The following is a 16,107-nucleotide window of genomic DNA, read 5'->3' on the forward strand; positions in this document are numbered from 1 at the left end:
CTCATCTCTCTAGAGGGGGAAATGAGCAAAAGGGTACGAATTCTTGTCTGAATGAATACTGCTAGAATTTACAAAGTCAATGGGATAATGACATACAGTATGAGCGATGCTACCCTAAGTGTAAGAAAACTGCTGCAAGTCCTTCCTCAAGCAAGACTTGCAGTGTTATCACTGGGGCTTCTGCTTTAGCAATAGCTTGTAGAACTGACACCTAAAAAAAATTACACAATATAAATTGAATTTATGACATAACAAATAATATTTAATATATAGCATTGAATGCATACACATCAATACCAGTGCTGTAACAACAAAACAGAACTCGTAAAATTAGCAGCAGTTTTTTTGCAAGTACAAAAATACACATTTTCTTCAGAACATATATAATAGCAAAATTTATCAGGATATATTATACAAACTCAAAGCATTTAGGTAATGCATTACTTTTAATACATTATACAACATTTTAGATGCTTGGGTTCTGCTTGCAACAATACATAATGCAATTTACAGCAATGTTAAGAAACTATTCACAACTTAAACACGAACTGAACAGCCAATGAAGCACAATAAATGAAACACACAGTTGTGAGGTGTTAGTTACAAGCTTCAGCGTTTCTCTTTACATGTTTTTGAGCTTATTTTTTTCTTTCTTTTGCAGTGTGAAAGAAATAACTACACCTATCAAATATACCTTCTAAACATACAGAAAACAATACACTTGTTCCTTGGAGGACAATGAAGGTAATACCTATCAGTTTCAGAACAGTAGTATAATACCACAAGTATGGAATCTATGCTGACTGCACGCTACATCAAAACCACAAAGAACTGGGACTCACATCCGCAAGGCTCAACACACAAGTGGTCAAGGGGAGAGGCCCATCAGGCACCCCACTGCCCTGGCAGGCTCACAGAACAGGGCACTGCACGTAGTTACCTCCTGTGACCATTCCAGATTTTCAGGAGGTTTCTGCTTGCTTTTTAGCAGTTTTCATTATTCTTACAGTGTTCTTACAAAGCTTTATGTGGGAACATTGCTCAGTTTCCTAAAAAAAGAAAACCTGTGAATCTGGGGACTGCTCAATTAAATTTGAACAACCTAGATATTTAACTTAAAATGAACACACATTAACACCAAAGGCATTTTCTATATGGTGTTTATTTTAAGTGTTAAGATTCCTCAGCAAAAAAAGCTTTGGTCAGTCTCTTTAAACTTTGGATTGCTGTAATGCTCTTCTAGACCTCCTTTTTGATCTTGGATCATAAAGTCTGTCTCTTCCCATGGCTTTCAGAGGTAACGGCTGAATGTCAGGTTTAATCAAATAGCTGTCACCTCCATCGGCAGGTTTCAAGGGTGCTGGCCTCTTGTGGGGTTCCACCAAACATCCTTCAGCCAAAGCGTTGGTAGGTTGTGGAGATGGTAGCACCTTGGTGGGTGTAACCAAACAGTCATCAGCTGCTTCAGTGGCAGCATCTTTGTGTTTCTTTAGAGACTGAAAAGTGCTATCAAAAGGGGAGGAAGCTTCAGTTGGGGTAAACACAGACTGGTCTGAAAACTGAGAGAAAGCACTGTCCAGAGAGCTCATTGATGACACTGATGGAGATGTTCCAGGAGAAGACAGGCTAGAAGAGCTAAATCCTGAGCAAATATTTAATCCCTCTGGCGTTGGAGGCAGGAGGCAATGGGACAAGTCTTTCTTTTCAACATTTTGGTTTGTGTTGTCACGTTTACCAACATTAATCCCTATAATCAAGCTCTGATTGATAAGCTTTTGTCCTTCCATCTGCAGTGACTGAAGCTGATGGAGATAGTCTTCATCTTCATGAGACAGGACAACATCACAGCTGGCTTTTCGTGTTGCCTTCTCATGACCAACTCCAGTGCGGGTGAAGCTGGGGGCAGGGAGGCCAATTGTTGGCTCTGAGGAGCGCCTGTGTCTCCTCAAGGTTTTGAGAGTACCTGAGGTAGCTGCTGAAGAGAAGCCCAGTGCATGGGAGCAGAGAGATTCATTCTCTGAGTTCTCTTGTGATGAAAACTTATGGTGTACATCAACAGAAATGGTCAACTGCTTCGATTTGGTTTTACTTTGGATTTCATCCACCTCCGTCTGCTCCGAATCACCATCGCTCAGAGTGAAGACAGACTCCCTGCTCCTGTTGTCCTGATCTCGGTTCTTAATCCAGTCGCTTGAAGAAGAGTCAGCTTCATCATTTGCCTCATTTTCCAGGCTGTCATAGGAAGAGTCATTCAGATGGAGAGAAGCAGCATCTGCAAGGACAAACCAAGTGTTAACACATCAGTGACTGAGCCACCCTGCTGACAAGCAGCTGCATTCTTTGCTGTTCTTTTTGGCAAAAATCCTCTGCTTTTAGGAACATTTGCCCTTTAAAGCTTCTTTCAAGCAGAAATGCCAATAATTGCAGAAAAAAAATAATGTCTAGTTTTGAAATGAGTGCTAAGTCACAGCTCATCACGAAACAGGATAACGGCACAAATGAGCGTTGGGGGTTTTGTTGGTTTAAGTGGCAAACTTCAGTAGTAGGTAACCCATTTGTAACAATTTACATGCAGTATATTAAATCAGCAATTTATTGAATTTTCTTTTTCATTATTAAATATTGAAAGCAACATCTAACGTTTCTTCTTTCAGATGAATGAAGAAAACAACATACTTTGTGATTTTTTGGTCTTCAAGAAAATACATTTTTATCTTAAAATAAAAATCTCTGTAACACTATGAAGAAAATTCTAGTCTCAGTTTCAACACAATCACCTCATTTCCACTGAGCAGTGCACACCTGGTCCCTGTTCCGTATTGTGATAATTGGAATTACATTGATCTCTTTTGACTGGGCTATGCTAATCTGACTTATCTCACATTTGCAGCAGACAGAGTTCATGCATGGGCAGTCGTCATGCCTCAGTGCGTGCTTGTAAACTTGCTCAGGTGCCTTAACCTGTCATGGGGCTGAGCTCCCAGTCCCGCCACATCCCAGAACAGCAGATCCCATGTGCTTCCACTGCTGGGGAGGAGGCAGGCCAAATCTCACTGGATTTTGTGAAATTTTACCAGAGGCAGAGCATGAGCAGTATGGGACCACCACACTGAGTCAGCCTGGCATGCTGGAGCAAATGCACTTTCAGTATAGGCAGCCCGTGCCAAAATCTGTTTTACAAAAATGCTGCTTCAGGAAATTTTAAGGAGACACCCAAACCTCCAGTCAAAATTGATACTATCACAGAGCTGGAGAGAAAAAGAACATCAATGATATTCCGGAATGCTCTGCCAGCTAGTCAGTCAGACATTTTCAGTCACCAGTTCCATGATTTGTCTGTGCTAGTAGCAAAATCTGGATGTCCCACTGCAACTCAGGAGACCTCTCTCTTTTGATGATGAAGAATAGACACTTTTAACCCTAAGATAACAGTGTGACAGCTATATTATAACCGCTGTTCATCACTGACTACCCCATATGCTGAGAAAACATATGCTTGGGCAAAAAATCTAGACTTGAGATTAAACCTTTTCCAAATTTTTGTCTTTTTATTTCCCCTTTCCCCCTTTTTTAACATGGTGGCTCAGATGGCCAGAATAGGAGAAGGTATTCTTGGGAGAGCATTTTGTGATATGGCCCAGGTCTGTGATAAGGTGAGTCAGTGATTATCACCAATACTTTGGGCAGAGGAAAGAGAACAGCAGTATGTGTGAGCACCACATGAATGGGGAATTGCGTTCTTCCACAGAACATACTGATCTTCTGCCTGGCTGAATTTAGCTATCTAACAGGATCAAAACATCATCTGTATTACCTGAACTGTTCTCTCTCTTGCACGTCATCAATATTTCTCCAAACAGGGAGGTAATTTCCTCTCCAAATATCCTGCAGCAATTCTCAGTGAGGAACTGTACCAGACTAGAAATCTGCAACAAAGCAATGGGAAAGAGACATTTTATCAAATATTCCATTATTCCACTCAGGGCAAGCTCAGCATATAGATGAAGAATGGGAGCAAACTGCCCATCCACAATGTGCCCCCTGACAGCCAGGAACTCCTCATCTGATCTTCTGGGCCTGCAGAAAACAGCTAGGCCCAGCTAGAATGTCCCAGTATACATTCTGGTATACATCTTTTCCAAACCCATGCTGTATGTTTAAAGGTCACCACAACCAGAGATCTTTTTCATGAGAGAAGCACTTTGCTAATACACTGGGTATTGTTTTATGATCTTCCTCCTCTTCTTCCAGGCAGATTATGAGAATGGATCTATGACTGTTTCTAAAGCCCTGATAAAGGGACAAGTCCTGATCTGAACAGGTACTGACTGCTTTCACAGAAAGACTGAACAGAATGAAGGTGGGCTTTTTTTTTGTTGGGTTTTTTTTTTTTTACTATGCTGCAGTGTCTCTTACCTTTTTTGTAAATTCACTTTCTATATCTGGGGTGGAGGAAACAGGAGGCCAGAGCAGGCTAGGTGCAATGCAGATAGCCAGATTAAATGCATTCATCTGGTTTTCTTCCGATCGCATTTCTATACCATGCAGTACTCCAAAGATGTAACGCAAGAGAACAACATTAGCTCTCGGGAGCTGCTCTATTAACCTGAAAACATTTACAAGTGTAATTCTTCAAATTAGTGGCCCAGCAAAATAAAACAATTTTCCATAGATACACACAAGTCAAGACAATGAAGAAAACAGAAACAGGGGAACACAATCATAGAATCATAAAATGGTCAGGGTTGGAAAGGACCTGAAAGACCATCCAGTTTCAACCCCTCTACCATGTGCAGGGACATCTCACTCTAGAAGTCACTCAACGCTCTGTCCAGCCTGGCCCTGAATAGTGCCAGAGATGGAGCATTTACCACTTCTTTGGGCAACCTTTCTTGTGCCTCACCACCCTCACAGTAAAGAGCTTCTTTCTTATATCTAACCTGAACTTCCCCTGTTTAAGTTTGAAGTCATTGCCCCTTGTCCTAGTGCTACAGCTCCTGATGAAAAGTCCCTCTCCAGCATTCTTGTCCACTCATTACCCCAGGAATGTGTCAAAGAGGTAGGTATTCTTGCTCAGCTGCTTTCCCTCACTGTGACACATCTATGAACAGTTTTATGGGAGGACAGAAAATATTCTAACACAAAATTACATGCTGTCAAACTAATGAACCAAGTACAGTGTATGACCTGAAACTGTATTTCATCTAAGATGAGATGCCTGATAATTCACTGTTTACTTAATCAAACACTTCAGTTGTCTCTCCATGCCATTTAGTTGCCTTAAGTACTTATGTAAGTATACATGTGGTCAGCTAGTGTACAAAGCTCTGTTTCTCATGACATAAACTTTGCCCACTTTCTGTTTCCTCTGCAAGGGTGGAGGCTTCCTTGTCACTATGCTGCAATATTTCATTCACAATTCCATCTTGGTTTCAAAATGGTCACTAAAATTTGAGATGAATGAGATGGAATATATGAGGAACTGATTTCACCAATCCTTTCACCCAGGACCCCAAAATTCCCTGTGGATGAGTTTGGATTTAGTATGAGACAGAAATATAGGTCTTGGACAGTGTATTTATAAATGCTATGCATTTTTTTTATTAAAGGATATTTATTTCATTTATTTACTGGTATCCACAAAAAGCAGAAAAGCAGGGCAAAAGATAGTCAGAAAATTTCCCATACAGGCAAACATTCAAGTATATACGTGAGTTTGAATGCTCTGTCATATACAAAGACATTTTAGCATCTATTTTATAAAATACTTAATTTTAAGTTGTAAAGTTGAACATTTGGGATTCTGCATTCTGGTATATAAATTTATAGGTCAAGAATACAGAGAGTATAAGTAACTCTACCTTTGAATGCTTTTTATCTTCTCTTCGTTATTTCCTTGATCCATCACAGAGACCCACTTATCACAGAGCTGGGATGACAAAATGCTGCCTGGGATATTGCGAAGAAAATCCTTATCAAGAGAAAAGAACAAAACATGTGAACAGCTGTTCTGGAGCACGGGAGGGAGCGGGAGTTAAGATATGCAGATACAAGAAGATGTATTAGTGGGACAGCACTAGCTGACAAGCATTCTGTTACCCACAGCAACCAAAACCAGCAGAGAATCATCTGAGATAAAGCAGTACTTTGGATTATGCTTAACGTGAATATTTTCCTGCCCTTTCCTCACCCTTTCCTGTCATAATAGAGGTATTCACATCCTTCATCTGCTATCACCGAGCTAAAAAATCTTCAGTGGGACCTGATTTTTGATGCCACATAATGTCTGTCTTTATTTATCACTTAATTTCATCTATACTCCCCATTTCTTCTCCTTAGCTGACAAGCTCCAATACTACCAGACCATAAGCACTCCAAAGGCACTCCTTCCTTCTTGCCCTTAATCAATCCCTTTTGGTAATGGACTACTTACACTATACATGGATAGTCTTGAAGTTCCTGTTTCCTAATACCTCAACCATTGGAGGGCAAACTGCTGCAACTTGTGAAGAAGCCCAAATCCTAGCTTCTCAAACATACTAGGGTAAGGGAAGTTATGATGCACATGAATAACACATTTGCCCTTACATGTTAACTCTTCACTGTTATAAAAGCTAAGCAATTGCCCCTCAGTGAAACTGTTACCATGGGATGAGTACTGCATGATGTAGCTGTCCTGTCCTAAATGTATGTTCTAAATCCACCAGTAGGAAAGTAATTGTGCATGTCTCTCCCATGAAAACCTCTCCCGCTATAGTAAGAGGAATGGCTTTCTGTCATAAAAATATTCCACCCAATCAGTGCTTGCTTGAGAACGGATATTACTATTTCTTTCAAGCAAAAAATATGCAAAACCAGATGCATTATACTGAAATGCGCAAAGAAATATGCTGATCTTCTTTGTAGGCAAAATTTTACTGAACGCTTGGGATGCGTTTTGCACAGGGAACATTGTTTTCAACCTGCAACTCTAACTAAAGATAACACATGGGAAAATGAAACCAAATATTTTGGGTTATTTTAGGTCACACTCGTTAGGGTCTGTAGTGTAGGATATTAACTGACAAGTAAGGAAACAGATCTGCAAACCTGCCTTTATAGTATTTACTTTAAGCAGAGATAGAGAGAGTAACAGGACCAGGTTATTAGCCGGGACCTCAGGAAAGCTGGCACCAAAACAAGCTGGCTAGTCCTCTTCTCTATCCTCGTTCAGTGGTAGTCTCCTTTGGAGATCCTCACAACATCAATGTGCCAGCCCATTCTTCTTAATTTAGCCCAAGTCCTCCTTGGGCCTGTCTCTGTCTGTGCCCAGCATCTGCACTGCACTCACCAAAATAGGGGAAAAAGAATATTCTTCACATACCTTAAACAAAGATGCTGTCACAAATATGGATTCACAGGCTAGGTCCACTTCAGCACCTGAATCAAGCTTCTCCTTGAGCTCTTTGCAGGTTTTTGCACTTCCAGAGCGTCTGAAAATACCTTCAGTGGAAGGGCCTTCTTGGTAAAGAAGGGAAAGCATGTCCTAAACAAAATTAAAAGGCAAAGAGGATTACTCAGAAATATATTTTATTTTCAGCCATTAAATTGTAGTTTTGCCACTTTTGCTACAGGTAAAGCCTTTCAGTCCCCAAAAAAGCTCACAAATCAAACACAAGTCAAGGCTCACCCTCCAAGCCATGACAAACTACACAGCAAAGCTTTGGTTGGGGGCACTGATTTTGGAAAACAGCCCCTCAGAAATACTGTGCTTCCACTGTCTAGCACTAACTTCCTACATGATCTTCCAGGATCTGTGCAAGTTTTAGCCAAATGTCCTAGGTTGATTTAAATATATAAACACTGGCTTGGGAAAAGGAGAGTGGTCTACCTAATCCAAAGCTCTCCATGTGACACTGGCCCCAGCAAGACACTGCTTTGGAGGAAGATCCAAGATCCTCACTTCTCATCACTGTGCTCAATACTATCACTGACCAGAGATGAAGACTTCTATTCCATGCCTGATGTCTGAAAAAGTTTTTATCTAGGGTGGAAGGTGTTTTGCTTTTTTTTTTCAGTATCTGTCTGCACTTCTATAGTAGATCAGAGTCAGATTTATACCTCTTTGCATCTTGTGAGTGGTGTTGTACACTGCAAGCAGCTAAGAACTATTAGCAGGACCACCTCTGGGGCAAGGTGCTTCCGCCTATGAGGTTACCCAAAGGGCGATAAGGCTTGGCTTACAGCTCCGCTGAAGCCAATGCGGCTGCAAAGGAGTAGACAGGTAGGCAGCACACCAAATGAGATATTTAAAAGTAAAAGGAAATCAAGCAGATTCCTGTCAAGCTTTTAAAACAACAGGAGGGCCTGGTTTCTTCTACTAAATAAGAGATGAAAATGAGCAGAAAAGGAAATGCTGAAATCAGAGACCTCTCCTGAGGTAACATGTACATGATATTTTCCAGCTGCTTAATTCTATGTGATCTCCTGTGGGTCATATCTCAGACAGGCTTGTCATCTCTCCACAGGCCTGCTTCAAGCCATGTAGGTTTTGTCATGTTTGCCTCTTCCAACAGGGAAACACAGCCTCTGGGATTATGTGCATGCAAACAGTGGTCTGAGGACCAAGTTACCAAAAGAGATGGCAAGAAAAGGGACACTGAGGGAGAGTCTGTAATCATTAAATGGAGTTACTGTAACCATAACGGCTAAGCAGTGGAGTTTGAAGGCTTTCCTAGTCTGGGCTGTAAGGTAGCTCTTCCCAACATGCAGCAGGGCAAGTAAGTTGAACAAAAACTATTATTTTTACTTTTTTTCTTTGACACTTTTTTTCTCTGACACTTTTTTTCTCACTCCTGCATTAGTTAGAAGTAAGTGCAGAAACTGTGGAGGGGCACCTTCATGGCAGCAGGACTTATGTCAGCATTTCCATTTTATTTACAGAGATTTAGAGCTCTGCAGTCAAAACAGGCTGAGCCCTTGAGCATAGACTCTTAGCACATGAACAAACACTTTGAAAGTATGTTCTTAATAAAATCCCCACAAGATAAAACTGGGAAGCCCCTCTTACAGTAGTAAAACCAGACAACAGCACACGAATGAAGCTAATGGTGTAAGACAATTCAATGTAGCAATGGCTAAAAGAGAGCCCTTCAGCTGTTAAAGCAAGTTCGAAGATCTGAAGCAGAGATATCAAACATGCCTGAAGCATTCATCCCTGATATTTTCTTTCTCTTGCAGGTAAATCCCACACAGTCCCTCTCATGCAATATTCCATTCTTCAGAGATGTTGCATGAAATCAAAAGTAAGTTATATTTTGTGACATAAACAGTGTTTAAGAGTCAAAGCACAAAATCTATCAAACTGTGATTCTATGCTTAGTAACTCCGTGGATTTTTTTTTCAGATAAAAATTTACTAATATTTCTGGTTTAGAGAAATTTCCAAAATGCAGCATTGGGTCATCTCTCAAACAGAGAGAATGAGGGATCAGGTTCTTACAGAGTCCATCTCTGGAGGGCTTATTTAAATAAATTATAAACTGCACACTTCTCCCTCAGAAAATAACAAACCCACATTATTAAACAACCTGAAAAGTCCTGGTATGATTCACTATTCAGGCAATGATAAAGCAGCACATCAAGCAGAAGCTTAGGAGACAAAACATCTCTCCCTATCTACTGGTGTAACCCCACTGATTTCAGTGGTATTCTGGCAAGTTGTTCCAGCCAAAAGTCAGGCTGTTAGGATGAGGGGCCCAATCCTGTGGGGCTCACTCCCAATCCCATAAATGTTTCAATTGCTGCACTGACAACATGAGAGCCACCAGTCCTAAACAAAAATGTCTTAGTTATGCCCAGGAATGGGCTCTAGGATAACCCTTTTCATGTTCCTGTGCTGGTTTTGAGAGCACCCACAGCACTAGTGCTCCCTCAAGACAGGATGCTTCTGCAGCATCCACTTTCCCACCATTTTTGCTGTCAGAACTAAACCGAGGACCCAGAGTACTTGCTTGCCCTAGGCTGCCTTCAAGAAAGGCTCTGAAACTGTCTACTTAAGGGCAGGCAGCATTTATATGCACACGTGGGCTGTCTATATGGAACAGCAGATGCCATATTTATGAAGTTGGGGATTTTGCAGAGATCTTGGGAGTGATGTAAAAAGTGTGTGTGAATGTGGCACTTATTTACACTGCATAAGTGAGGATTAGGGAACCAGCCTTATAACGTGGGCTATAAAGAAGAAATAGCCCAGAGCAGCAGACCGATCACATGCATTTTTCAAGCTGTTTGCTGTTAACCAGGCCTGACCACAGCGTCTGTTAGAAACTAAAGTTCTTGCTGAGAACCACAAATAAGGTTTCCTTCTGGCTTCTCTGCTTGGGTAATTCACAGAGTGTCTCCATGTTCTCATTCACCAACACAGAGAAATTCCACCATGGTAAGAGCCAGCCCTGAGCTTGGGACTCACCAAGAGGGGTTTGGGCAGGTTGTCATCCTCACAGATGGCTGTTAGCAAGAGGCCAAAAAGCTTCCCAGGAGCAGCAGATGTTGAGGAGAGGGGTGCATTGTCCAAGTGAGTGCCTGGGCCACGCCAGAAAGCCCAGTTTATGATAGACCTTTTCCTTTTAAATGACTTTTGGCTTAAGTCTGGAAAAAGAGAAAGGTGTTTATTAGAACAAATGTGTTTCAATTCTAATTCCAGTATTTGTTTCGCTGTGGTTGCTACGGCTTCAAAGGAAAAAACCAACCAACTCCTTGGCATCCAGCTAAGCCTAATCCACTGTGCACGTACCTGTGTATGTGTGTGTGTGTGGAGAATGTTCTGCCTTACCCATGCTGTTAAGAGGATCACCTGGATCCATGCTGCACTGCTGGACCACAGAGTCAGCACCTACCACTAAGTGCAGGGTGGCAAACCCCAGCCTGACTTCATGCATAGCTCAACTGTGCTAACCAACTCACTTTCCACCTACAGGTGCAAAACCACAGAACTTTGGAAAAACCCAATATGTAAACACCACTGCCCTCAGCCTGGCTTGCTCTCTGGACGCATTCTAATTCCCCTGGCAATGCGGGAGAGCACCTTCTCTCCCTGTAAGTAACACGAGAGAGTCAACTACTGGGGTGAGACATTTTCAGACCAGGAAACATGGCCAACTTTGCTCTCTTCTCCACAATGCAAGTGTATCATTTACTGTCCTCGCCCCAAGCGTTTACTGACCATCGCCATGTGATGACGCCTGCCCTTTAATCAATGCCTTCCAGATGGCATTTCAGCATGCTGCCAACACTCTGGTAGGTTCCATGTCTCTGTATTTATTTTAATGTGTTTCATGACGTATCTACAGAGTACCACTAATTGAAGCTCTTATCTGTAGTGTATAGTAAAGGAAGTACTGGTACTGGGATACAAAAAGTTTTTTTGTTTCATAGGACCTTTCTCAACATCAGCCAGTGTAAAGTCTTCTTAACAGCACAGACTACTGCTAAGGGTGGGTTGAGACTGTTTAAGATGAAAGTGCTAGCTTAGAAAGACTTATATTCTGACATATTTTTCTTTTTCTAGATGTTTTCAAAGCCAGTCAGCTTTGATTTAGTTGCTTGCCTACCCTCTGCACCTTTCCATTAGCTGGCTCTTCCACCTGGTCAAGCATTTTGCTTTCATGCTGTTGTGGAGGGCAGTGTGGAAGCAAGGCTTGCAGAAGTAAGGATTGTGGTATAATACAAGATTTTTCTCCCCTATACTTTACTACCCTTGTTTTTTAGACCCAATAGTGATTTTCCTTATACGTCATTCCATTCCAGGAGATCATGCTCCCTCTGGGAATGGGTGGAAGTCTTTTCATTAGAGGCTTACAGGATGAAAAGTTACAGCTGAACTCAAAATGTGAACATCTGAATGTAAAAACCTGATGAAAAATTCTTTTCATAAAAATTAATAAGGAGGATATACATTTTAAGCAGTCTGAAGCTTCATGAAGTATAAGCTTGACACTGTCTAAGGCTTTACTTGACATACCATGTTTTGGGAGAACATAACTAACCTATAACTTTCAAAATGATTTTTTTCTTTCAGATGAGCTGGTTATGAGCACATGAATATAGTTTGCTTCACTTGGAGTTCTATTAGAATTATGACAAATACATATTGATGATTTTTTTCTGGCAACCATGTAGATCTCAGTGGAAGTAAAAATTAGGAAGAAAGGCTATGCTGGGGAACAAGGAATAGGAGAAGTGGGGGTAAGGTCTTAAAATTAGCAATTTTTCTGAATCTTTCACTGTTTGTTCCACTCTAAAAAGCCATGGCTCAAACTGATAATGTGAGAAAAGGGTAATTGTGATTAACTGCAGCTCTTTCCTGACACAAGGAAGGAAATCTTAATCAGTGTTCTTCAGCATCATGGGGCAGAAACCAACAACTAATGTATGGCAGTGGAATCATCACCTGCAAAACTAAAGTTCACTGAACAATAGGAAAAGTCATCCTTTTCCTGCCCTCTTTTCTAAGGGGTTTGAGAAGTATTAAGGTAAAGAGCAGATGAGAAGGGGAGGATGTACACATTCTTTTCTTGGGCCTATGTAAAGCTACAGCACTAGAAGTACAACCTCCTCTCAGCCAAGAGTGACGGCAATTATTGCTCTGCAGAAGTACTACCATACAAAAACTTCAGGCCCTTGCTCTGGTGGATTATTCTAGGCCAGAATCAGAAAAAAAGCAATACTTTTTTTGGTTGCAGATCTTACTCAGAGCTCACAGCAGCCATCTATTCTGCTCATATTTTACATGCAGGGAATTTCTATTCTTACTATTTCTATTTCTGATTCTTATAGTGTCCCAGCCACACAAGTGGCATTTCCTCTTCTTGTAAACTAATTAGAAACTTATAAATAAAATCTCAGATCTATTTCACAACATACCATCTTTTCTGATCAAACTCTAACTGTCAAACAATTTTCAAAGACCTTCTTTTCTGTATTGAGACCAGCTTGCTGAAATGTTGTTTTCTCTTAACAGACAACTAAGTAGTAATTTGGATTACAGACTAGCCACTGCCAGCAGTTGATTCTTTCAAGTTAAACTTCAAGCAAATCAGTATTTGCAATGCCTTTTAGACATGTGTTCATGAGCATCACTTAATGGCTTTGTTTAACTGTAGGTGACCATTTCTGTTAGGTGCTGAAAGGCTGCAGGAGAGGCAACAGAGACACTCCAGTTCTTCCACAGAGTAAATTCTTTTGTACTTTTTTAACCATCTTGCCAGGACAGCTGATGCCTCTACACCACCACTGTTGGTGTCCACACAGTTACTTACTTGACATGACAGCCAGTTATAAGTCATGTCTACTTGTCAACACCTACAACGCCGCCTAACCACAGTGCATGTTGGTACAACTGGGCACCTACTCATTGCTGCTGACATGGGCAACATATCCAGCACAGTGGTATTGGCGCACGGACGTGATGCGAAGGAGGACAGCACAGCATGTGTGGCAGTTAAATGCGAGGCTGCAGAGGCCATTCTCTGTCAATTTGCCCTGTCTGCAGTGCCGTCCCTAGTGGTTACCTAACAACAACACAGATTTCAGCTTGCTGGTCTGAAGATGAGCCCAAAGCCAGATCACAGCCTTGTCTTGCATGCAGGTACCTTTTTGCTATTTTCAAAAACTGAAATAGGTGAGAAGGAGTTAGAAAGAGGATAACAAAAAGCAGTATGCAAGATAATGTGGTTTGCAAGCAGCCAGACCTATGTATCACTTTAAAAGATTTTGAAACTAGGAAAGGATGAAACTAGGAAAGGTGAATGGACTAAAAGCCTCTTTCTCCCACTTAGTACAGTCCCTGTGCATGACTTGGAGGCTGCCCCAGCCTTCTGCTGCCCCACAGCCAGCCTCGCCTCCCCTCCTGCAGCTCACACAGCACTGCTGACAACACATCTGCATTAGAACTTTACAGGCCTGATTTGCATTTCTGTTTTCTCTTGCCAGTCAATGTCAGCTGCCAAGCGAGGCCTGTAAACCTAATTACACCCCTTTGCTAGATTGCCTCATTCTTAAAATATGCCATGAAGTAATATATGATACAAATTACTGGGAAGGAGGGGATGAAGGCATGTGGAAAGGAAATTAATTTATACAAAATGCAATCAATTTCCAGAATAATTTGTAAAAGAGACTGGTATAGCCTCGCTATATTCAATTTCTAAAAATACTACAAATGTAGTCTACTCATATATTATGAGAGATCATAGGTAATGGGGAACACACAGGATAACAGTGCGGACGTCATTAATGGTGAAGTAGGGCAGAGTTCCTAATTGAGCTGAGTATGCCAGTGTGTTAAGCATAATAAAAACACACCATGCAACGCATCCTTCTCCTACAGTTTTCAGTCTAATTCCCCAGTTCTGTAAAGATCTCCTCATTTGTTTTATTCATGAGCAGTGGGCAGTCATTGTGTCACTGACAACAGAAGTGCAAAACAGAGAGCAGGTGCTTGTATTTTCTCAGCATCAAGGCCAAAGGCAGAAGAAAATATTACTGTCTTTGTTTTACTTGAAGAGAACCAAAATAAATAAGCTGTATTTGCTCACTTCATCTAGGTACTCAAGTACATGCCTATGCTTTGCCATGTGAGGGTTCCAGTGAGGCAAGTACCTTGTTGAGATAAAGGATGCTGCCAGACACTGCATGGCAATTCTGTGCCAAAGTCAAGCCTTGACTCCTGAACCATAAAACCACTCTGCCTTGCTACAGAGACAGCAAGGGCTGCACAGAGAAGCTCAGCTAACAGACTTACAAAAAATTGTAGCGGAGGGATCTTGTCTTGCTGGTTTTAGAACAAGCATTTGACAGGCAGCTTGTCAAAATGTAACTTACAAAGATGACGCATATACAACAGCACACTCAAATCAGGGAGAACAACACTGTAAAATCCCCTGTGCAGCTGGAAGGTACAGCTGCATGCTCCTGTTTGCTTTCCAAATGCCCCTTTTCCCCCTCCATCCTCCCACCATCCCACCACATTTGCTTCCTGGAGCAGAGCTGGTCTGTGGGTGAATAATGCTGGGCAAGCAGAACAACGTACCGTTGAGCTGCTGGGACACAGCCAGGCGGCTTGGCTTCAGCACAAACTGGCACTGCAGCTCCTGGGGCAGCTGCTCCGTTAAGAAGGACCCCTGGAGCTGCCTGGGGCAGGCACAGTGCTTTGATCCATGGGGCATGGCATCGCGAATGTGGCTCATTTTAATTCCAAAGGGATATTCGTGTCCTGTTCAAAGAGAAATCATAATAATCTGTGTTGGATTGACTGAAGACTTGCAGAACTCCATCTGTCTTGGAGGAAAAGCAGACTTTGCATTCTGGCCTGCAGCACATTCTCTCTCAAGTAATCTCAGAATTGATGCTTTTCTGCATATTTACACAGGCATAAATCATATACTGGCAGAAATGGAATTGCTGTGTTTGGTGTAGTTAAACAGATGTAAAAGTAAAATCAGAGACCTATTACAGCTGTATCACGTAAAAGCCCATTAGGAAAAATGCAAGTGACTATTTCTGAATTCAGTGTTTATTCTTTCTACTGCTTTACTTGTGACACTGAAAATTTAGGTACTCGTTTCTCATATGGTTCTGGCAAGAAATGAGATTTTGGGAGCAGTCATCTGTCAAATTTCTGCTGAGCATGCAAAATCAAAAAATCCAGTGTGTAAGTGATCTTCCCTCCCTCTCCATGGTTAAGTGCAACAGCCATCAACTCAGTCAAATGAGACACAATTATGGTTCCTGTCTGAGGCTGAAACAGGAAGGAAACGTTAATCACAGGGCTAATGCAAATGAGCCTGCTCAGCACTAACCAGCATCTTTGGGGACTACACAGAGGCAATTCTTTTCTGGAGTAGCTTTCAAAAATGCCACTAGGCAGATATTTTTTTCAAAGACCTGGCAGTTGAAATATATTAAATGCAATGGATGCAGTATTAAGTCATTTTAGTTAGCTTATACTTAGACTTGAATACTGATAGTGGAAAGAGACATTATCTGAGATTATAGGTAGTATGAAGCTGAAGCGCAGTCAGACTCTGCTTCTGATGTTTAGCCATGATAAAAGCTGGGCTTATCTAAT

General features: G+C 41.5%; 1 protein-coding gene across 1 annotated transcript in view; it reads right to left on the minus strand.

Annotated features, from left to right (window-relative positions):
- Positions 1-240: 240 nt before the first annotated feature.
- The window catches only part of ARHGAP20 (Rho GTPase activating protein 20), a 63,873-nt gene continuing 48,006 nt past the window's right edge, over positions 241-16,107 (minus strand). The window contains 8 exon segments of the mRNA XM_005149743.3: positions 241-1,258; positions 1,260-2,272; positions 3,815-3,926; positions 4,417-4,606; positions 5,862-5,971; positions 7,364-7,525; positions 10,450-10,628; positions 15,070-15,252. Coding sequence (XP_005149800.2) covers positions 1,184-1,258; positions 1,260-2,272; positions 3,815-3,926; positions 4,417-4,606; positions 5,862-5,971; positions 7,364-7,525; positions 10,450-10,628; positions 15,070-15,252 — 2,024 coding nt within the window. The 3' untranslated portion in view covers positions 241-1,183.

Source organism: Melopsittacus undulatus, chromosome 2 (assembly GCF_012275295.1).
Source record: "Melopsittacus undulatus isolate bMelUnd1 chromosome 2, bMelUnd1.mat.Z, whole genome shotgun sequence".
Taxonomy (NCBI): Eukaryota; Metazoa; Chordata; class Aves; order Psittaciformes; family Psittaculidae; genus Melopsittacus; species Melopsittacus undulatus.